Source organism: Saccopteryx bilineata, chromosome 9 (assembly GCF_036850765.1).
Source record: "Saccopteryx bilineata isolate mSacBil1 chromosome 9, mSacBil1_pri_phased_curated, whole genome shotgun sequence".
Lineage (NCBI taxonomy): Eukaryota > Metazoa > Chordata > Mammalia > Chiroptera > Emballonuridae > Saccopteryx > Saccopteryx bilineata.
Genome location: NC_089498.1, coordinates 39045854 through 39069150, shown reverse-complemented (window position 1 = coordinate 39069150; position 23297 = coordinate 39045854). Strand labels below are relative to the sequence as shown.

The 23297-nt window shown below is 55.8% G+C and overlaps 1 protein-coding gene across 7 annotated transcripts in view; it reads right to left on the bottom strand.

The window, feature by feature from the left end:
- CBFA2T3 (CBFA2/RUNX1 partner transcriptional co-repressor 3) overlaps positions 1-23297 on the bottom strand; it is a 91944-nt gene that overhangs the window by 12112 nt on the left and 56535 nt on the right. For 4 of the 7 annotated variants that reach the window (XM_066242419.1, XM_066242420.1, XM_066242425.1 and 1 more), the window contains exons 2-7: positions 12081-12233; positions 9526-9603; positions 6170-6411; positions 5931-6020; positions 1178-1359; positions 294-514 (exon numbers count right to left, since the gene is read on the bottom strand). In XM_066242419.1, coding sequence (XP_066098516.1) covers positions 294-514; positions 1178-1359; positions 5931-6020; positions 6170-6411; positions 9526-9603; positions 12081-12233 — 966 coding nt within the window. The remainder of the gene's footprint in view (positions 1-293; positions 515-1177; positions 1360-5930; positions 6021-6169; positions 6412-9525; positions 9604-12080; positions 12234-23297) is intronic. The other 3 variants (XM_066242421.1, XM_066242424.1, XM_066242422.1) reach the window with 3 other exon arrangements.

Genomic DNA, 23297 nt, shown 5'->3' with positions numbered 1-23297 from the left:
TAACCATGCCCCTGGGGAGGGAAGAGACCTTTTGGGCCTTGAAGATGAGGATGTTGACCTCCTCAAATGGAGGTCCAGGAAAAGATGGTTCTCCCTGAGAGGATCCCAGGTATAGCTCAGCCAGAGTGGGGATCCCCTCAAATACTTTTTCTATATCCACTTCCTCTGCGTCCTTCCTGGACAGACACGTGCATATGGTCGTTCTTGAATACCCCCCCTCCCCCCACACACAGGTGTGTGCTCCTACTGACACGCACACAGGTGCCACCCCCTGCCCCCAGAACACTGCTCACTGAGTTGCCGATGGCGCTCCCGTAGCTCCCGGGGGTCAGGGTGGCGGTAGGAGTCGCGGGAGTGGTGGGCCAAGGCCATGTCCTCCAGGCGGTAGTGTGGCGGCGTGGGGTGGGGCAGCCCATTGCTGGGGCTGTAGCGCTGGGCAGGGCTCAGGGTGCACGGCCGTTTGCTGAGGGAGTCAGGGTGCAGCGGGTCACGGTCTGACCCATTCTCTTTGGTCCTGGCCCAGAGAGTGGGCAGGAGGCCAGTGGTCACATAACCAGGAGACGTGGATAGAGGTTCAAGCAGGAGGGGTGAGAGGGAGACAGAGGTGGTGGGCAGAGACAAGAAGAACAAGAGGGAGACAGACAGAGAGATTAGACTAGTCCACTGGGGGCCCGGCCTCAGTTCCCACCCCTGGTGTGCCAGCTCTGGGGCCCGGTGGTCCTGAGGCCTGAGCTTCTGCTGAGAGAATGAAAAGAGGACACACCCTCTCCCGGCAGGAGGATAAGCACCTATCTCTGTGACCTAGCAGTGAGGGACAGCCCGTGTGCCTGGGCACCTCAGACTCCTGGACACTTGGGGTCTACACCTAGTCTAAAGGGAATAGCCACAGATTTTCCCTAGACTCTCCTCCTGCTCATTCCCATGTCCTCCCAGGGGACATCTGAGTCCTCAGGAGACCTCAGCACAGCTGACAGGGCAGCCTCCCCGAGATCCAGCTTGTTCACTGGCCTTGCAGGTAAGGCTGAACTTTAGCAGCCTGCTCACTTGCTACAGGTGATACAGCAGTGACCCAGTTCTCTCAGCACTGGAACCAGGGTGCTTGCTTAGCTGTGGGACCGGATTGGACTCTGGTCCCGCCACCGTTTTCCCCCCCAGCCACAGACAGCCCCTGAGGTACCTGTCAGGTGTCCTCCTCTTGCCGTTCTCATTGACTTCCAGCAGGAGCTCCGAGGAGTCAATGGGGGACGAGGCGTTGGCATCCAGCAGCAGCTGCTCGTGCTGGGCCAGGTACTGGGCAGGGGTCTGCTTGGCCAGGCGGGCGCAGTGCAGGAGTTCCCGCTGCAGCAGGGGCAGGTTTGCCTGTGGTGGGAGAGAGGGCGTCTTAGACTCAGGGCTGATGGAGGTCAGGGCATGAGGGTACCCAGCTTTGCTCTGATACCAGGTAGGGAGGCTGATGATGACCAGCCTCACTGTATGACTTTGGGCAAATCACATGGGCTCTCTGGGTATTGTTTCTCCACTACAGCCTGAGCATGCAGGCAGAAAGGAAGGCTAGGCAGGACCGTGCCCACCCAGGGCATACAGTGAGTCAGGGTGCAGTGGGACCTGAGCCCAGATCTTGGTCTCCCAGGCTGGAGCTTTGCCACTTCCCTGAGCTCCCTCCCACGGTGACATCTGGAGAAGGTGAGGAGGGGGCCATGATGATGATTGCTTGCCTGTGCCCTGTGGAAGCAGGCCTCGGGTTACCCACTGTGTGGAGAAGGAACTAGGGCCCTGAGAGAGGAAGTGGGCAGCCCTGCACACAGCTAACTATAGATAGAGGAATGAGGAATGGGACGCCAGTGTCTGTTCTAGACGCCCATGTGTGCCGGTCAGCATCCCCTCTGCACCGCCTCGAATGAAGCTTGGGGTTTTGTCTATGCATATTAACGTGCCAGTACCAGGCTGAGCAGTCACGTGTCACTGCCCATGGTTGTACCACCCTTGGTCCTTACAACCATCGGGGATGGGCGTTGTGACTTGGTTCCACATTTATGGGTAAGAACACTAGGCCCTTGTAACAACCATGGTTAATGGCTGGGCCGTCCTGCCTGTACCCTTGCCCTGGCTCCGGGGCCTCCCAGAATGCACTGCTGCAAGGCAAGTAGACTCCTTATGTGCCTTCTGAAGAGTCTTCCCAGAGCCACTGTGGGTGGGTGAGGGGATAGGCTGGATGGAGGCCCAGCAGCAGGCCTCTTGGGAGAGCCTGAGTTCTAAGTATTTGTAAATAAATACAATTTCCCAACTTTCTCATGGCGTTTCAAAGCTGCCACACAACCCTCTCCTGCCTCTGCCTCCCCAGAACCCAGTCGCATACCCGGACCCAATCAAGCGACTGGTGCAGTTTCGTCAAGCAGCGCCGGCTGCCAGGCCTGTTTTTCTATTTGGATAGCTGAACAGGGGCCAGCTCGCCATCTGTCGAACATGTTAGGAGCATGAGCTGGGAAAGGAGGTCCCGGGAGGTCTGAAGACGCCAAACATCCTCCTTTCCCTTGCGGGCCCCTCCTCCCCTGAGCAGCCTCCCTGTGGCTGGTCCAGCCGGGCGGGATGGCCCTGCACAGGCACAGGCTGGTCGCTCGCTGTTGGGCTGGTAGAAACATCTGGAATCTTGGCCGGCTGGGGCCAGCTGGGAGCTGGGGCCACGGGTGAAGGCTGGCTGGGCGGGACAGTGTCTTCCAGCTTCTGGAAAGCCCCACCACTCAGCCAGGCACAGCACTGAGCTCAGGAGAGGGTGCAGGGGACCCAGGGTCCTTGGCTGGGGGGACAACAGGGTTACCAGCCCAGAAAAACTGGGTAGAGACTGTGGAGAGCCCTGTCTTCTGGATTCCCCCAGGCAGCGGTCCCCATTGTGTCCCTCAAGACCCAGGGTGCTAGGGAGGTCTCACCACTTTGAGGCTGGACAGACTAAACTGGTGGCAAAAGCTCTCTGGACCTCAACTCCACTGGTCTGAATGAAGGTTCTGATGCTGCAGAAAAGCTTGGAACTACCCGCTTCACAGATGGGAACTCTGGCAGGAAATCAGTGTTTACAAAAACAACCACAATAATGGTGTTAGTTGAGCTGACATCTCCCCCTTAATGAGGGTTTATGATGTTTCTGTTGCTTTGCCAAGCACCTCATCGAATGCTCAAACCAGCTGTATGACAGGCCTGCTCTGCTGTGTGACCTTGGGCAAGTCACTTAACTCCTCTGACTTCTATCTCATCAGCAACTGGAGCTGTGAAAAGTACCTGCTCCTCCCATCCTGGATGTGACAGCTCCTGTGAGCTTCTTATGAATGAACTCATCCATGCAAGCCCCGTGAGGTGGGTTGTCACATCCCCAGTGATGGGAGAGAGGGCTGAGGCCAGAGTTGTTCAGAATCTCATAGCTGAAGCTGAGGAGTGAGCCAGGTGGCTGCTGAAGCTGTGCTCTCAGCCATAGTTCCTGCCTCTCTGCAGTCTGACAGCTCCAAGGACCCCACCGTGTGGGTGCATCACTGCTGCCCACACGGTGGGCCTGCTGCATCCCCCACCCCAGCAAAGGCTACAGAGGAATAACCGAGGTGGCCTGGTGGGCCAGGCAGGGGTCACTTTTGCTGGGATCCCTCACTGTGCTCTGCATTCTAAAGAGGTCAGGGATCCAACAACAAGGAGGGCAGGGGCTGCTCCCAGGCAGGACCATGGGGCCAGGCCGGAGCCTTGTCAATGAGCCCTGAAAACAGAACTGGCTGCACCTCAGGAGCTGCAGGTCAGAGAGGATGCACCCTGTGTCCTTGACAGTCCTGTTGACCCACGACCCTGGATGGGACCCCAGACCCAAGGCATTGTAGGCAACCCTATAGGAAGAGCAATCGAGGCACAAAAGCCCTAAGAGCATGTGAGAACCGCTGTGGGCAGAGGGGAAACTGAGGCAGAGTGGTACCCCAGCAGGCAGGGCTGGCTGGGCATGTCCTGTCCAGCGCCTCATTAGGGTGTGTCTAGGAGGGTGCTGGGGTACAAGGCACAGTGGGCCGTAGGCAAGGCCTGGCTGGGGCAAGCAGGGGACGTGGAGGATGTTGGCCCTACTCCTACTCCTCGGATAAACAAGGGCAGCTGATGCGGGCGGGCGGGACATCTGCTGTAAATATTTGATCCAACAGAATAAGCAGGCGTACTGTGTCCCCAAAGATGGGGAGCGGTGGAGTCAGCAGTAAGTTGAAAGGAGGAGAGAGAAAGGAAGGGCTCCTAATGAATTGCAAATGACTGCCAGATGGGCCCAAACCCTGCTCCATGCCAGCAGCCTCTTTGTCGTGCCAGCTAGGGAGTGTGAGCACAGTGGGACGTGGGCGGGAGGGCAAGAAGGAGGGAGGGAGGGAACAAATGTGGGGTCCCCTTGGCAAGGGACAGCAGGGAACAAGATGCTAGTCTGGGGCATACCCTGTGAAGACAGTGGGGGTGAGGGTCTGATGGATCTGGGTTCCAGCCTTGGCTCCATCTCCCCACTAGTGGGGCAGACTCAGGGCCTCAGTTTCCTCACCTGTTAATCAGAAACTGTGCCTATGTCACCCCTCCTCACAGGGCTGCTGGGGGTCAGCAGGGGAGGTGTTTAAAGAGCTTTGCAAAGCACGCCTCATCTATGGAACACTTTAAAATCCCCAGATGACTACAGCCAATGATTCACATTCATTCCTTCATGCAATCTTCCTAACAATGCAATATTCCTGAAAATAATTCCCATCTTACAGTTGCAGAAACTGAGGCACGGAGGGGTGAACCAGCCTGGCCCAGGCCTCCAGGGGCTCAGCTACAGTGGCAGGGCTCAAAATGAAAGCATCTGGTCTGGTCTATCTCATGACCCTCCGGGAGACAGCCCCATCAAGGACCCACTGTGGAAGCAACTCAGAGGCCTGGGAAACGACAGCCCCACGGAGAAGCCAGCAACACTCATTGTGGGCATCTCCCAAATGAGCCCACAGAACCCCTGACTTCAGGAAGTGCACAGCAGCAAAGGATCATGGGTCAAATACATTCGGGAATTGTTTCATGTTGGCCCTCTGAGAGGTAGATGACCGTTGTTTGGGGAAGTGAAGACCCTAAGAAGTACTGCAGTGAATACATTGTTCTAACAGGGTCTAGACCTGTGCTTGTCCTTGTGGTTCTGATTCAGTGGGTCTGGGCCAAGCCCAGGAACCTGCATTGTTCATAAGCTCCTGGTGCTGCTGTCACCAGACACCATCTATTCCTGCTGAGAGGCCTGGGTCCATTGTTTGTCTTCCATGTTTGACACACAATCTTTTTTTTACATCTGACAGCATTCATCTATCCCCCTTTCCACCAACACAACCATCTACCATCTGTTTCTCCACCCATCTGTCCACTGTCTCTTTCCCCTTCACTTTGTTCCGGGTACATAGCCCCCTCAGTATCCTTCAGACAAAAACACCTGCCTCAGGGCCTTTGCATATGCTTGAAAAAAAAAAAGGCTCTGTGCCTTGCTATCCACTGGGTTCGCTTCCTCCTCTCCTCAGCCCTGATCATTTGCCCCCTCCTTGGGTTACATATCAGAGTTTATAGTTATTGCTGGGTGGCTGCTTCCCCTCCCATGAGGCCATTGGTTCCAGATGCAGCTGTATCTGCTTTACTCATGGCTATATCCCTAAGCCTCACATGGTAGCAGGTACATAGTAGGTGCTCAAAAAAATAGCTGTCCAGTAGACCAGTGCCTCTGGTCAATAATAACAGGACCGACTGGGGAGCTCTGTCGTAGAGCCCTGGGTTTCGTGTCCAACGAGTCTGGTCTGGCAACTAGTCAGAGCTGTTGCCTTGGGTTACTAGATAGGCTGAGCATGATGCCTGGTCAGAGCTGGCAGAGAAGGGACTCGGGACTCCCGGGGGAGGTCTTGGCGCAAGGGAGCAGGGTTTGCTGTTACCTTTAGGAAAGGGATGACAAACGGGCGCAGTGGGAAATTTGTGGCCTCCTGGAGCTTGGAATGAAACTCCTCAATGGTCAACGTAGAGTTCTGAGGGGAGAAAACCACTACGTATCAGCCTAAGCCCTGTCCACCCAGCCCGGAGAGGGCAGGAGGCCCGAGGGCTGGGCATGGCCCAGTGTCACCATGTCCTCGCTCAACAGACACATGTCCTTTGTGGCCATGCTGCCTGGACTCACCACAAGCCCCAGCACGAGCGTGCGCACGCGCTCCCCGATCTCTGGGGAGATGTCACTGCCGAACTGCTGCAGGGTGGTGAGAAAGCGCTTGAGTTTGCTGAGCTGCCGCGCCCCACAGGCTGGGGGCAGGTGTTGTGTGGACAGTGAGGCGGTGGACGAGGTGGCTGGTCCATTGCTGAAGCCGTTGGGTGTGGATGGGGTGCCATTGATGGCTGTCGGTGAGTGGCTGCTGCCGTTCATTACTGTGGGGGAAGAGGGAGTGTGAGGAGCGTAGCAGAGAACCAGAGTCCCCGACTACAGTCATAGGACTGCCATGGGGACACCAACACCCTTTACAGATGTGCAAACTGGGGCCTGGGAGGTGCCACCTCGCCCCAGGTTCTCAGTGGGTGGGAGGGCTTGGTCAGGCCCTGCACACCCCGGGGGGGATGCCAGGGCCCCCACACTGCCTGGCGTACACCTACCTCCTAGCCAGGCTGCTCAGTGTCTATTGCAAACAAGCAGAGGGCCTTCTCCACTATTAGGGATCCACCGCCCTCTTCCCTTCTTCTCGGGAGAGGTCACTCATTGACCCTGAGAGGCTGGTGACCCCACCTCCACCATGACAGCCCTGAAAGGTGCCCACTCCCAACAGGTGCCTGTGCCTGCACAAGGGGCCCCATGCCTGTGCTGATGAGGCTCGGGTGGGGCAGAGAAACCCTGAAACTCCGAGACAAGTGGGATTGGATCCTGGCAGAGGAGCCCGGGCTGGCTGCTGGCTGGCACTGCTGCACGGGCAGACGTGTGCACACGGGCCCCAGGCTGTATGTGGAGGGCAAGTAAGTTACCTAAGGGACCCACTATGAACACACTGCAGGGGCCCAGGAGCAGTGCTGTGAGTCACCCAGGCCCTCCCACTGGAGATATCCTCCCAGGCCACCTCAGGGTTGGCAGAGGCCAGGGTCTCTGTGACATGGTCCTAGGACAGAGCCTCCTTCCTCAGCCTTGGGTGACAAAGCCTTCACACTGCAGACTGGAGGAGCCCTCTGTGCCTGACCACCTGCATCCCAGGCCTCTGGCCACAGAAACCATAGTGGTGACCATCAGAGTCTACAAAGAAGTCAGAGGTAGCAGGCTCCAGGGCCCTTGATGACAGTGGAGTGGGCTCAGGGTGGAGGGGCAGAACACCTCCAGGAGGCCTGAGGTTTGACTGCCAAACCGGGAGGTCACTCACACCTGGTGTCCTCGGCGGCCGCGTAGGCACCTGCTCCAGGCGATTCACTCATGGTCTTACACTCAGTCCCTTGGGCACTCATTTGCCTGCTCCCTCGTTCTGCACATGTGGGCAATCGATGCACGGTGCATCCTGCCTGAGGCCTTGCACCACCACCTGGACTAGCCTAGATGTAGGTGAGACTTGGGGCCTGGCCTCAGTTTCTTCACATGCAAATGGCCCTTGGCCCAAACTAGGGGTGGACCTTCTCCACTCCATAGGCGCCTAGCCCCTCTGCTCCAGGCTTCTGCAGCTTATAGAACCAAAGCTGTCCTTCCACCACTGGGAAGAGCTGAAAATGCTTGACCTTGATTGCTTTTACATGTGGTGATCACTTGTCAATAACTGGCCCCCACTTAGCAGAAGTTTGGAAACCACTGATTGAAGGCCGGTTGACCCCAAAACAGATGTGTTGCCTCCCTCCTGAGAAAGAACGGACAGGTGCAAGAATGGAGCCCAGTGCCCTGCTCCTGGGGCCTGAGACCTTCTCAGAACGGCTTTCCCTCCCCCAGAGATGGAGACACAATGCAAGTTGAAACCTGGTTGCCAATCTGGTCTGGATGATCTTAGAAGCACCTTCTAGACCCCAGAAGTGACATGCCAGCTCTGGAATAGTCCCAAGGGAGAGGCATGCCTTGTTCAGGCCTTCTCGCTCTGGGATGGAGAGTGAACTCCAGAACCAGGACAGGAAGAAGCCCCGTTCCTCACCCTGTCTGAGGCATCACCCAGAGGACCCTTAGATCAGAAGACCCCAGTGCTGTGCTAATTTTCTGTCTCATTGGCAAGGTCCAGTCAACCCATGGTAGACCCTGATACACACACACCCTCATCAAGACTGATGACAGCCACTGGCGGTCACTCCAGCCAGGCTAGGAGATGGCCCACTGCCATAGGAGACCTCTCCACAGTTGGGGACTTATTACTCATGGCAGAGTTGGGCTATTACCTGGGGTCTGGACCTTCCAGAGGCTTCTAAGATATGTGGCTGTCCACACTGCCTGGGTCCCCCCCAACGGCCCCTGGCCCAGCCTGGGCCCGGCCTCCCTGCAGCTCCCTTACCAGCCTGCCCTCGGTGCCTGGGTCCTCCCGGAGGCCTGCTCGCCCTCGCTGGCCCGTGCTCCCTCCCTCAGGCTGCTGGGCAGTCTCAGCAGCTTGCTAAAGAGACGCCGAAAATAACCCCCAGCCACAAGTGCTTTCATTCCACAACAGGTGTGTTACTAAGTTAGACTGCACACGTGTCCCCGGCTGAGGTTTGGGGGCACACACTAGCACCCCTGCATCTCCCCCAGCCCTGGTCCTGGGTGGGGGTCAGGCTGGGATGATGAACCAACAAACCCCCTGCTTCAGGGGGTAGCTCTGGGGCTGGGAACTACATGGCCCTGACAGTGCTGCAGCTCAGCGGACAAGCTGGACATGAGAACAAGGCCTGGGTCACAGAAGAACGGCAAGGAGGATCACGCATCCCAGGACATAAATAATGCACAATCACTATGTCACCTCATGCCTGGGCTGCACAACCCCGCTGGCTTATAGTAGGTGCCTGTCCTGATACTGGCCGACACTCTGAGCATCGCTCCATAAAAACTTCCCATTTTAGACATCGGTTGTGGGACGAACACTCTGATCTCTCTGATGGAAACGTTCACTGGTGACTAATGTCCACTGGGCACCCAGTGTGTGCCAGGCCTCACGCAGACTCCATTAGCAGCATCTGATGGCTTCCAGGTGGAAAAACTGAGGTAGAGATGGTGGCACCTGCCCAAGGTTACCCCACTGGGAAGAAGAGCTGGGATTTGACCCTGGAGATGCCAACCTGTAGGTTTGCATTGACGGTCTACTTTCTCAGAACTCTGAAATCGGCCTTATTCACCCTCTTTCGTGGATTGGGAGAAAGAGCACAGACAGGGTGTGACTGTGGGTCTGAGGACTCTGGCTGCTCTGCTGTCCTGGGCCTGCCCCTTGGACCTCTCTCCTCAGATCTCACTGACATGCAGATGCAATAGTGGATTGTGTAGACAAGTGGGGTCATCATCATAGCCTTCCCAGGACAGAGGGTGCAGGTTGGACCTCCTGGGAGGCCTGTGGTTTTTGTTATTTTACTTACAAAGACAGACCATAGACCATTTTAAGCAGCCATGAAAACGGCCATGGGGCAGAGACATCGCAGGCCCGTCCTCTCGATCTGTAAGCAAAATAAGAAAAACACTCTGTGAGGAAAGGGGCCATGGGCAGGTGACTCTGCCCTGTGGGATGTCTGCAATTGGCCCCTCCCTTCTCTGCTTCTTGACAGCAGTTTTGGGGATTGCGACTATCACCATCAGGGGCCACACATTCCCCTCTTTGGGCCCCCATTTTCTCTATAAATTGATGGGGCTGGATTGTGGGATCTCTTAGGGACACTTCTGTCGGGACATTCTAGGGCAGGGGTTGGGAACCTTTTTGGCTGAGAGAGCCATGAACACCACATATTTTAAAATGTAATTCCGTGAGAGCCATACAACGACCCATGTACGTTATTCATTATCCAATAAAAATTTGGTACTGTCCCGGAAGACAGCTGTGATTGGCTCCAGCCACCTGCAACCATGAACATGAGTGGTAGGAAATGAATGGATTGTAATACATGAGAATGTTTTATATTTTTAATATTATTTTGTTAATTAAAGCTTTGTCTGTGAGCCAGATGCAACCATCAAAAGAGCCACATCTGGCTCGCGAGCCATAGGTACCCGACCCCCGTTCTAGGGGCCTACAAGAATTTTGGCATCTCCATCTGCATGGATAGAAAACCATGGTTTTTAAAAGGCTCTCTTCCTAGAAGGCACCTGGTGATCCCACTCAGCACCATCCTTAAGAGACTTGGAGTCTGAGCTGATTTATGAATCAGGGCTTGGGTTCTCTATTAACAGACGGCCCAATGGTGGTTCTAAAATGAAGCCCAGGACCAAATGGTCATGAAAGGAAGAAACACTAAACAGGAAGGGAGATTTGATTTGTCTAAGCTGGAGTCAGTGAGTGGAAGCCACAAGAAGACAGGTGGTACCGCTGTAATCAGAGAGTGAGACCCCGGTCACAAGGAGTAATCAAGGGCAGGCTGGAGTGTTAGCCCTTTGAGGGTCTTTCTAGCTGCAGAGTAGCTATTTATATTCCTTCCCAGAGTTCTCTTAGCCCTCCTGCCCACCTCCTTGGCCACACCACAGCTTCAACTCCAAAATGAATTCACGCCCAGGCCGGTCACTAGGCAAGAAAACCACAGCCCTCAAGCCCTGGTTCAAGGTCAGCCTCTGGTCAGCTTGGCTCACCGGCTGGTCCCAGGGAAGCTGGGAAGGTTCTTGGCAGAAATCCGCAGCTGAGCACAGAGGCTCCGTCCATTTGGGCTGCCACCAACCAGGTGTACAAATGTGGTTAACCACCCTGCTTTCAGGAAATTCCTCAGTAGGAAACAAACGTGATGCTCAGATAGATGGCCCAGAATTCCGATGAAACTAAATCAGTGAACTTCATGTCCAGGATAAAGACATCCAGGCCGGGCCCTGTAGTCCACCCCAGGCTCTGGGCAGAGCTATGGGTCCAGGCTGGAGGCAGCAGCTCTTACTTCTTGGCTCAGTGGGGACCAGGAGCCATAGGCTAAGGAGTGTGAGGCTCTTGCCACACTGTGGAGGCTTCATTTGGGGACAGGTCCCTGGGTATGAGGCTTCTGGCCTCTGAACACAGAGGCGGAGGGGGCACCCTGTGTTCAGAGGCCAGAAGCACACCAGTTCCCTCCACTGCCCACTGGAAACCTTTAGGACACACTGCTAAGCCCCTGGCCTTGGGATCAGGGGACACGATCTCCCACACTGACCCAAGCCTGGGCGTTTCCTTCCCAACTGTTTAGGACTCAACAGTTGGGGACTCAAAGTCCCCAAGTTCCCAGCTTCTCTGACTCTAAGGAACAGAACTCCAGTGGTGGTTGTGGACTCTGGAGGACCCAGAGCTGCTGTTAAGTGCCAAGACGCTCAACCTGAATCTACCCAGGGCAGGTGAGATGCTGCCCGAGGGTCTGTTCTACTCACTGCATTGCTGGAAGCTGAGGCCCTGCTGACCCCAGATTCTGGCCAACCCTCACACCCCAGCGAGACCTGATTTCAAAGCCCCTGGTATTTGAGCCAACGTGGAGCTCCTCTAAGGCCAGAGCCACCTCTGATGGCTCTCCAGCAGGGAGCAGGCCTGACCTAATTCACCAGCACTCTAGTAACCTGCTGTCTGAGCAGGGAAGTCCCCAACCCTCTCTGAGTTCCAACTATAACAGCTAACTTCCATGGCACACTCACGGTGTACTGGCCATGAAGTAAAAACGTTTATTAACTCACTTGTCTTCACAGCAGCTCTGTGAGACAGGGACTATGGCCAGCCCTGCTTTATAGATAAGGAATGCCAGGCCCAGAGCGATTAAGTAGCTTGCCCAACAGCACACAGCTACAAAGGGGGAGCTGGGATTTGAACCTCAAAGCTTGGGCCAGGAGCAATGCTGAGGTCCTTTTTAAGGGCCAACGGTGAGTGTAGAATGGAGGGACCATAGCACTGGTCCCATTTTCATGAAATGAAGTTTGGAGCCTCAGACAACTCAAGGGGTCTCCGAGGTACCTCTCTGCTCTGCCCAGCCCTGGAGTTACTCACTTGTGTGGGGCGTGAAGGAGGGGTGCCGCGTGGTACCCTGGGACGCAGAGGGTGGAGGGGGCGGCATGCTGGGGGGCGTGGACCGGGGTTGTGTCTTCACTTCAGCAGGGGAGTCGGGCATCGCTGCAACCTTCTTCTCCTTCCTGTCCGCTGCTGGGGTGGGGGTGGAGGGGAGGGGAGAAAAAGAGAAAGCCAGTGAAGCAGGCTGAGAGGGGACGGGGCCAGCACCTTCCCAGCCCCACCTGGCCAAGGCGACCTGTGCCAGCAGCAGCTGGGTTTAGGCCTCTGCTGCTGGGGACCCAAGTGGAGAACACCCAGCTGCACCCAAGGTGGCTCCTGTCTCTGCGCACGTAGCCAGGTCCAGTCCGAGGGCCTGGCCCATCCCAGATAAGCCCCTGGTATATTCACAGGTGGCTGATGTCCCACCCACCTGGAACCAGAGTGTGGGCTTGGGTCAGCCCATTTCAGGTAGGCTAGAGGGTGTAGCCTCAAGAGGCCTGGGCTGGCCAGAATGGGGCTGGGGTCCTCACTGTGGGGGGCCCCGGTCTGCAGACCAGGGAGATGGGCAGCACCCTGAGGCAGCCTCCACCAACACTTCCCATAGGGCCTGTTCAAGCACACATGCCGGCCTCTTCACCCCCATTTCTGACTCGGCAGGTGTGGGGTGGAATCTGCGGTTCCATCAGGGTCCCAGGTGAGGCTGCTGCAGTGGGTTGGCGCCCCATTCAGGCTGGTCTGGGAAGGCCTTCCAGGAGACCCTAGGTGGTGGGAACCTCTATATGACCATCTTCTGGCCCCAGGCATATCCTGGGAGCAGCCAGGCTAGAGACATGGTCAATTTCAGGCTATTCTAAGGCCTCCCCACTCAAAGTGCGGTCCATAGCCGAAGGGTTGTGGCCCTGTACACTGTGTCAAGGGTTCCATGTGGTCTGATGCCCTGCTAGGGGTCAGATGTGTGGAGAGAGGGTAGAAGTAGCAAAACCAAGCCTGGGTGGGGGCCTCAGCCCCTGGCCCCACAAAGCAGGACCCAGGGAAAGAGGCCTTCAAGTGAGTCTGACCAGCTGCACATACCCTGAGCCAGCAGCTACCTGAGCATTCTTTCAGGTAGAGGGGGCGAACACGGGGTCTCTCCCTCCATCTAACACAGGGCCAACAGGCCCCTGGCGGGCGGCAAAGACCTGGGAGCGCAGCTGGGAATTCAGGTGGCCGAGCCGCTCAGGGCCATCAAGGTGGACATTCTCCACCTGTTCCATAAAGAGAGACACAGCCTACGCTGCCCTGAGCTCCTCTTGCTAAGGCCAATGGGATCTCACCCAGGGCCAGTTAGATGGTGAGGCAGAACCACTGTCAGGGCTCAATACACCTTCGTAGCCACTATGTGACTACAGTTCTTGTCCCTTCTTCTCTCCCCCCATTCTCTCCTCATAGGGGCCACCCATGATCAGGGCAGACACAAGACACACAGACACACATGTGTGCTGGGGTGGCCTGCCTCTGGGGATGGTGATGAATAATTCTAACAAATGGCATTCGCCATTATCTCATGCTCAATACTGTGCAAATCTCCCCTCATCTCCCCCGACCTCCCCATCACAGAGTAGAGATGCCCACCCGTCCGCAGCACCGGGTAGGGCCTCTCACAGTCATCCATATTCCATGGCCCTGTGGGGTGAGAGCAAAGCCCCTCTCTGCTGGGCCCCATGGAGGGGCAGTAGCCAGAATCAGCAGCCACCCAGCCGTGCAGCACCTGCTGTCCACTCAGCTGCAGCCGCTGGCCTCCCTCCCGCCGGGCGCCCTGCCCCCCTTCCACACAGCCCGCCTGTCAGGAGGTTGATGCCTGGGCACACGTGCATCACAGCTGTGGGGCCCGTCAACACCATGGCTGGCTGCAGGGCTGGTGGCCAGTCCCCAGTGACAACCAAAGAAGGGCAAGCATGGCTGGCTGCCGTGGGCCTTGGGCCACCCTATGGGTGCAGGCTGTCCTGGCCAGCCCTTCATCTGACCAGGCCACACTAGGGCAGGCAGTCCCACCAGCACACTTGGAAGGGTGTTTCAGATGCCAAGCTGGGACACAGGACACAGGGCCTGCTCCAACTTTCCAAAGCCCTTCCACACTGGGGCTTGGCGGGAGCCTCAGAGATCAAACGGACCAGAAAAGCAGATAAAAGAAAATCCCGCTGGGGAGGATCCTGCCAGGGTCATGTCGATAAACTGGCACTCCCCACACGGTGCCTGTTTAACAAGAACCTCACGGACAGGGAGAGGCAGAGGAAGGGGCCAGGCAGGACCCACATCGCACTATCTCCATGGCTCCTGAGAAACAGGCTCTGGACACACTCATCCACGCTGCCTGTTGGGACCTGAAGATGGAGCAGGCAGCGCTCTACTGGTGCCCAGAGGCCTCCTTTGGCAGAAAAGGAAAGGGAGGCAGGCCCAGAGCCATCTGCTTACTTAGGAGAGAAGGCAGGTCCTGTCCTTGGCACTGGAGTCATCACTCCATTTATTCTCACCAAAACCCTGTTTTGCAGGTACAGAGAGGTGCAGTAATCGTCCATAGGTCTTCAGGGTTTCAAAGCCCTGGTTGTCACAAACAGGAATCCTTCTCCCTTATAGAAGAGGGATTAGGTCTGGCATTCAAACCCAGGTTGACTGAGGCTGCAGGGAAATAGGGGCACCTCTGTTGTCCCACCTCCTACCTGGGTTGCAGACCCTGGGGTCTGAGCATGGTGGAACCACAGGTGTACCATACAGGACTTCATGAGTCTCTCTGGAATCTTGTTTGAATACCAGCTCTATTGCCTCTGGCTGTGACATAGGGATGGCTGGTCGCCTCACCTTTCTGAGCCTCTCTACTCCTCTATAAAGGGGGCAATGACAGGTACCTTCTGCTGGGCAGCTGGGAGGTTCGATGAGAAGATTAGGTGAAGGGTCAGCACACACGAGCACTCAGTGAAATTCAGCAAAGGTTTATACAACAACCCGTGTGCTGGGACCCTGCTCTCAAGGCTGCCCCCAGCACAGAGCCTGCCTCAGAAGGCAGAAAATGACGAGGGCCCTCAGGGAGGAGCAGAGCTGGCGTGGAGATGGTGAGGAACAGCATTTGTGGTCAAGGAACAGAGAATCCAGAGGCCAGAGGAGTGTTCAGGGCCTCTATTTGTGCAGGAAAACCAGGAGGGAAGGTCAGCTGGGGCTGGTGAGTGTGGACTCCCTGTGTGGCAGTGGGAGCCACCGAAGGCTACGCATAGCAGCTGGAGTGTGCACGTTTTTTCTCTGGCCTAAATCCTGGCCTGCATGCAGGGCCTCACCAGGCCTTACCAGGCTTGTGTGGCAGGAGGGCAAATGTAGTTGCCTTTCTAGGAGCCACAGACAGGGGTAGCCCTGTTCTCCCTGTGCTGGCTCCCTGCCCTGCCGCCCCCTTCAAGGCCTCACATTGAGCCAAGGCTGCTATGGGGCCCTCCAGACCCACTAGGAGGCTCAGACGCCTAGCGGCTCTCACATGACCTCTCTGTCGAGGTAGCCAGTGTAGGGATGTCTGGGAGGGACCCTGTGCCCATAAGCCAGTGAGAGCAGGAGCGGGCTTGGGTCTGGGGGGAATGGGAGGGTACAGAAAAGGCGACGTACTGTTGGATGCTGGGTGCCAGGGAGGGGGTATGGTTCCCGTTTCCCACCAAGACTGCCAAGGGTGCCAGCACCAGCCGGCTTAGCCGGCAGAGTCCCCAGCGAGTCCAGACCACAGCCTGGAAAGCCTAGTCCCACCCCATGAGATACTCCTTCCCTCCTCATTCTTGGTTCCCCCATCCTCCAATGTCCACTCTCAGGTGTCCTCGGACCCAGGTAGAGCTGGGCCTCGGCCTTGCATGTCCACACAGCATCTTGTTGAACTGGCTCACACTCCCCAGAGAGCACTGTCAGGCCCATGTGCCGGCTCCCCAAGGTCACCCGCCTGTAAGAGGCAGACTAGGCCTGCGCTGTCCATCAAACCCTGAACTTATACTGTCCCTTCTGTGCTCACCCAGGCCTCTGTTTCTCTGGCTTCAATTCTAGGGTCATCTTGGGGTTCTCAGTGTCCACAGACCATCCACCCAAGTAGGGTCCCCATGAACATGCCCTCATTTTAGAGGACCTGATTCGGCAGGCCTGGGGTAGGACCCAAGCAACTGAATGTATGTCTTTTAACTTTTTTCTTAAAGAGTAGCATACAAAGCCCTGGTCACTTGGCTCAGTGGTAGAGTGTCGGCCCGGTGTGTGGAAGTCCCGGGTTTGATTCCTGGCCAGGGCACACAGGAGAAGCGCCCATCTGCTTCTCCACCCTCCCCCTCTCCTTCCTCTCTCTTTCTTTCCCTCCCACAGCCAAGGCTCCATTGGAGCAAAGTTGGCCTCGGCGCTAAAGATGGCACCATGGCCTCTGCCTCAGGCACTAGAATGGTTCTGGTTGCAATGGAGCAAAGCCCCAGATGGGTAGAGCATTGCCCCCTGGTGGGCATGCTGGGTGGATCCTGGTTGGGCACATGCGGGAGTCTGTCTCTTTGCTTCCCTGCTCACCTCAGAAAAATACAAAAAAAAAAAAAAAAAAAAGAGTAACATACAATATAATATCATATATGACTCCACCAGGTGCCCCCATACATCAGCTTGCCCACCCCTTAGGTCAGGGTAAGCAAAGCAACCCCCAGGACTAGCTTTTATTAGGAACTCCATATTCCAGCTGCTGGCATTGCCACACCTTCAGAGCAGGAGGCAGGTCCCATCATCTTGCCTATTCTATAGCTGGGGAAACAGGCTCAGAGAGGGCTAGGGACTTCTCGGGGTCTCAGAGCCTGACGGGCAGCAGGGCCTGAGCCTGGCACGTCCCTCAGGCACCCTGTGTACCACAGTCACTGGGGAGACTAGAAAGTTCAGTCGCCAGACTGGCCAGGCTCAGATCCAGCACTGCTAGGATGCCACGTGAGCTGACTGGAGCCGGGAAGGGCAGCTGCCTGGGGTTTGGGGTTTGGGGCGGGAGGCCCATCACCGTGCTGAGTTAGTGGGTGATGCTCCAGGTGCCCTGGCTGTGGGCAGGCGAGTGTGAGGACCATCTTCCCAAGTCCACAGGGCTTTCTCCAGATCTCAGAGTGCCCAGGGAAGAAGAAATGAGACCCAGCCACCAGTGTCTCCACACTGCTCCCAGCCCTGTCAGCAGTCAGGGGGCAGAGCCGGGATTGGCAATAGCCCCAGGACCCTGACTGACATGCATGCCCTGGTTCTTTCTTTCTGAATGTCCCATCAGCCCCAGCTTTGCAAGTGCAGAGACCTGCCTCAGCGAAATGAGGGCCCAGCCTTGCAGAAGCTCGAGGCTTGTCACCTGACCTTGGGGGTCCCATCAGCCCTCCTGGGGCTCTGCACGGTGTCACAGCCAGAACAGGGGCCTTATGCCGGTACAGGTGGGCACAATTCTGGGAGTGCCAGGCCCCTTACTCTGTGGTCCCGGCCCAGAGACAGGCACCTGCGAGGTGAGGGGCCCGCAGCGCCAGGGAGCTCTGGCGTGCATGGGAAAGAACAGCCATTATGTGACAGGACTGGCCAGCCAACTTGTGTGGCCCACCCACAACCCTTGGAGGTAGAGGGTTCACCTCTCCATCTTACAGATGGGAAAACTGAGGCACAGAGAGGCTCAGAGACATGCCTGGCTCTAGAGCTCAGAAGGGGGCTGGACCTGGTGTCTCGCCTACCTGCCCACAAGGCCTGTGGCTCAGAGTGCCTTTTCTCCCTCATTTGCTCATCTTCCAACTGTCTGTGTCCCCACAGACTCTTTCTCTGTTGTCTTTCCATTGTGCATACACAAGGGATGGGCCTGCTGGTACTCAGTGGCTCAGTGGCTGGTGTCTTGATACCAGTCTGAGTGTACAGGAGCCGATTCAAAACATCGTAGTGAGTGAGAGGGGAGAGGGGAGGCAGAGGCGCCCTGTATTCTCCAGCCCCTGGGATCTGGGCTCCTCCTCTAGTCCCATTGTCACAACTCCCCACCCCCCTGTCCCACTGCTCCCAGCACTAAAGAACATTCCCAGACCTCATGCTCCCAGGGCCCATGAGACACCCTGCGTCTTTCCCAGACGGCGTATCCAGTTCCCAGCTAAATGTCACTAATCCATCGACAGAGGAAGCAGCTCTCCAAGGCCAGGCGGAGTTGGTGGGAAAGAACATGGAATGTGCCGGAACAAGCCACCCCATCCATCACTGTCCATGTCTGCCTGTGGTTCCCAGCCCTCCCTGCCCAGCTGAGAACTGGCCACAGCCCAGGGCTCCCAGCCCTGGGGTTCTAGAACCCTCTGCAGGAGCATAACTCTAGCATAAGTATAGCTCATCTTCCTGGCTTTGCCCTCCTCAAATTCACACTTCTGCTGAAATAACAAGCTTCTTCTTTGATCTTTTATAGTCTGAGTTCTGGGGCTACTTCATTTGACCCTCACAAAAGCCATAGGATGTAGGAAGGTGGCAAATAATGAAAGGTAACCTGCCACAGGCCCTCTGCATAGGCACCAACAGGTACTGATCAGTAATAACAGGTAGTCTCAGCTCTTGCTGCGTCAGGCCCTTTGCACAGGTACTGGCAGGTAACAAAGCTTGTCCCTGACCTAAGCACCCTGAATGAACCTCCTCATCTTGTCCCCACAGCAAGCCTATGAGGTGAACAGATGAGGAAACTGAGGTATAGGGTGGGGAAGACTTGAAGTTAGGCTGTCTGGCCTCAGAGGCCACTCTCAGTGTGGGGTCTTGGGATATACCCCCGCGTGGAAACTGAAGTGCTGCTTCTGGGGCCTGGCTGTTCTGGAATGGATATAGCTTCTATCCAGGCCCCTTTCCAGGAGCTGACCTGTAGGTAGGGGCTCCCGAGGCCTGTGGGAGGGTGGGGAGGGGCCCTGAAGGTTTCAGCCCCACTCAAGAAAGCTCCAGTATAACGAAGAGGCCAGCCTCAGAAGTATTGAGTATGAACAGAAGCCTTTTCCAGGCCTGCCTGGCAGGCAGGGAATTTGGTGTGGGAGCCCTGCACCAGAGAAAGAACACTGGCTTCATTTCCCTCCTCCGTAAACGAGAGGAACAGGGGGCTTGGCGGGGATTCTGGACAGTCTTCCCCAGCCTCAGTTTCCCCATCCATAAGTGGGGGTAAGGAGAGAGTACTAACCATGCACAGAAACAGTCACTGGCGATCTCAGTGACTAATGATGGTGAAGACAAAAGGAAAACAATGTAACAGTTGTCCTATTATTTTCCTTTTACGTCTTGCAAATATTATATCTTCCTTGCCGGCAAAGTACAGATAGCAAAAGGAAGGGAAGCTTCCTTGCAAGGTTGTCTGGCCAAGACCCCCCTCACCACATCTTCACAACCAGGTGAGACTTACAAGCTAGTACCTTCCACCCCCACCAGCCCAAGTGGTGAGGACTCTGCAGGTGGAGCTCTCCGGGAACCAGGCCCCAGTCTCCGAGTTCCCAGCTTCTGTCTCGGCGGGCAGTGGGCCACTACCCTGAAACTCCTGCCAAAGTCAACCCATCTGCTTGACTTTCTTGGGAACCAGAGTGGTAAGGGCCCTCTAAGTCACATTTCTTTTTCTTTTTCTTTTTTTTTTTTTTGACAGAGACATAGCAGGGCAGATAGGGACAGACAGACAGGAAGGGAGAGAAATGAGAATTATCAATTCTTCATTGTGGCACCTTAATTGTTGTTCATTGATTGCTTTCTCATATGTGCCTTGATCAGGGGGCTCCAGCTGAGCCAGTGACCCCTTGCTCAAGCCAGCGACCCTGGGCTCAAGTCAATGATTCCACACTCAAGCCAGTGACCCCGTGCTCAAGCTGGTGAGCCCGCGCTCTAGCCAGACGAGTCCATGCTTAAGCTGGCGACCTTGGGGTTTCGAACCTGGGTCCTCCGCATCCCAGTTCAATGTCCTATCCACTCCGCCACTGCCTGGTCAGGCTAAGGCATATTTCTTAAGATGGATAAAGATCTCTGCGTTGTGCCTCAGCCAGTGCCCTGCGAGCCCATGGGGTCTTTTGTGACCGTCTGTTCTCTGTGCCCTCACCTCCCATATGCCCTCCTCGTGTGTTTAGCTGCTTCTGCTTTGGATCTTTGCGCTGGCTGTTCCCTCTGCCAAGAGTTCCTCTGCCCAGATACCTGGAGGTCTGCCTGCACGCTCTGCATCTTTGCCCAAATGCAGAAGTGAGAGTCCAGGACAGTACCAGGTACACAGTCGGTGCTCAGTAAATACTTGTTGAATTATAGCCAAGAGGACCTAGGGAGATAGCCCAACAACATGCTTCCTGACCCCTCTGCCTCAAAGCCTGCCCCTAAATATTGCCAGCTCTCCGGCTACCTTGTCTGTGTGGCAAATTCTGATCTAGGTGGGCGTCTGGGGTAGGGAGGTCAGGGGTTCATCTGAGACCACAGTTCCACAAGGCTGCCTGGCTTAGAATTCTGACTTCGACACAGCTGTGCCCCACCAGGATTTTCATCCATTTGCTCACTCATTCATGGACCTCCTATTAAAATGGTCCTCTTAACCTCAAAGCCCTCTTCTAATTACAAATAGCCCCTGACCCCTTCCAACTTTGTCACCAAATATGGGCAAGACAGAAAGTGTGAGTGTATCTGAGGAGAAGTCAGGCCAAGTAGTGCAGTGAGATCGCACAGGCAGTCCTCACAGGCAGGACCCACTAGAAGACATACTGGAGCCCATGGACCCCAAAGCAACGCAGTGAGCACAGGGTACTAGGTTGGGGACGGCCGTCAGGTATGCCGTTTTCAGAGCAGTGAGCAGTACTGTGAGGGGTGGAGCCAGGTCCCCTGGTTTACGGAGCAGCCTCCTGAGTGCTCCATGCCCACGGGGTTCCTTTGTGTCTACATGAAGAGATGTCCTTTCTGGCTCATGTGGTCCCAGGCAGGGTCCTCATAACCATGGGATCTGGAAAGCTGTGAGAGACACAGGGTGATGCAGAGAAGTCCTTTCACTGAAGGCCCAGATGTCCTGAATGTCAGCTGGGCCCCATCACTGGATAACCCCAAGCACCCTGCGGCGATAGATTTGCCTTCTTTGAGGCCCCTGACCACCCTGGACTGGCTGCTGTGTGGAGCCTGGGAGAGGTGAGGTCGCCTCCACTATACTCTGGTCCCCAGAGTGGCCAGAATTCAAGATGCAAACGGGGTGCAGTGAGAGAGTGGGAGCCAGGTCTCTCTCATGGAGGAGGGGACGTTTAAGCCCCCAAACCTTTGTTTAGGCAGTTCTGGCCCCTAGAATACCCTCCTCCCTCCTCCCCTTAAAGCCTTCCTGGAGGGTAGGTGGGGACTTCTCTCCTAGTCCCTGTGGTCTACCCATAGCTCCTGGACCCTCAGGGTCTTGAGTAAGCCAGGGATCTCCCCACTGAAAGAAAACTTCCTGATGAAGCTGGGGCACCTCAACTCTTCTGGATCCTCTTGATGGGAATAAACAGAGGAGAAAGTCAGGCCTGAACCCCTAGGCAGCAGCCGTGCCTCAGAGGGGTCTGTGCCTAGAGATGACAGGGACTCCCAGGCTGTGCCGACTGTGAAGAAACGTGGAGGGGCTGTCCGTGTTGCGACCCCCCACATCCAGATGGGTGGGTCTGACCAGAAGGGACCCATCAAGGCCAATGTCAGAGGGACACTCATTTTTAATCCCCAACCTCTGCAAAGCAGGGGATTTGGGGGGGTGGTGCAGCCTAATGAGTCCCAGGTGCTGGAACTTGAGTTGCTTCCCACATCTGGTTTCTATTAAGGCCTCCACTACCCAACGAATAAGTAATAATATAAAAACACAAGGATTAGTATTTTCCCTTCCATTGGCTCAGGCCAGCCTCCCGCCCAGCCCTTCCTGGTCCTTGGGGCCTGACCCGGGTGGGCTGTTCCTCTGCCTGCCAGCAGGCCTGTGGGTGATGACTGTGAAGATTGCAGGTCACCATGGCAACAGGAGCCAGAAGTCAGGAAACCTTGGCTCTCATCCTGCTCTGCAACCAACTACTGTGACTTTGGAGAAATGATCCTAGCTTGCCTCTGAGGCTCAGTTTACCCATTGGTAAAATGGGACACGTAACTGTTACTTCTTGGGTAGAGGGAGGTCTTAGACAAAGAACTCAGAAAAGCATCGTGAACTGGAAACCATCAGGGTGCAAGTTCTGGTTGGTCATCGTCTTTACCCATCTCAGCCTTCCTTTATACCCATCTCAGGCTCTCAGCCAGGATGTCGGTAGCTTTTCTACTCTGGGCCCAAATTTTCTCACCTGTATAATGATGATGAGAATAGATCCCACCCCACAGAGTAAAGGGAGGAAAAAGCTTGCTAATCCATAGAAAGTGTCCAGGATGTATGGGCTAACAGAGGGCCCTTGCTGTGGGGTCCCAGAGGAAGGCCTGTCCTCGGCATGTGTGCACAACTTTGGTTTTAAATAGTCTCTCTTTTGCCAAGAGCTGTTTCTGTGCCCAGGCTCTGAAACTTCTCTTATTCAACTCTCCTGACAAAGCCCTGAGGTGTTAGGGCCTCAAGTTACAGATGGGGAAACCAAGGCACAAATTAGTGACATCAATTGCCCAGGTCACATGGCCGTCACACAGCAGATCCCAGATCTAGGGATGATGTCCCCAGCTGTTGGTGGATGTACTCAGAGCTGGCCCAGAGGTGTGAGAGTGAGCTTCTGCCAATGATGACAGAGTCCACAAGAGAATGTCCCAGGGGCACAGTTAAGCCACCTTGCAGATACAGGGGGGACATTCTGCAGTGGCCAGGCTGCCCCACCACCATAAGCAGGATTTCATGTCATCTGATCAATGGTGAAGGAAGCTAGTATGCTTAGGTGGGTCCCTTCTACCACTGAGATGCTGCAAAATTGGACCAGACCCAATCTCATCAGATCTCCCCTCCAGCTAGGCCCACCCACCCTTCTGAACTGAAAGAGCACAGCCCAGGTTACAGCTAGAAAAGAGGTGCGGTTCATCAAAGAAGCTGGAAAGATGCAGGCCCTCCACACCTCCCGTGTTCTGTCTGCTCTTCCATCTGCCCTACTGTCTCCCCTGCCCCGCATCCCTCTTGTCCTGTGCGGAGCCTCTGCACCTGCTGGAATGCTTCCCCGAAATTGTTGCAAGGCTGTCTCCTTCTCATTATTCAGGTTTGGGCTCAAATGTCCCTCCTCAGAGCAGCTTTCCCTGCCCACCTTAGTCAAAACAGTCCCCACCCTG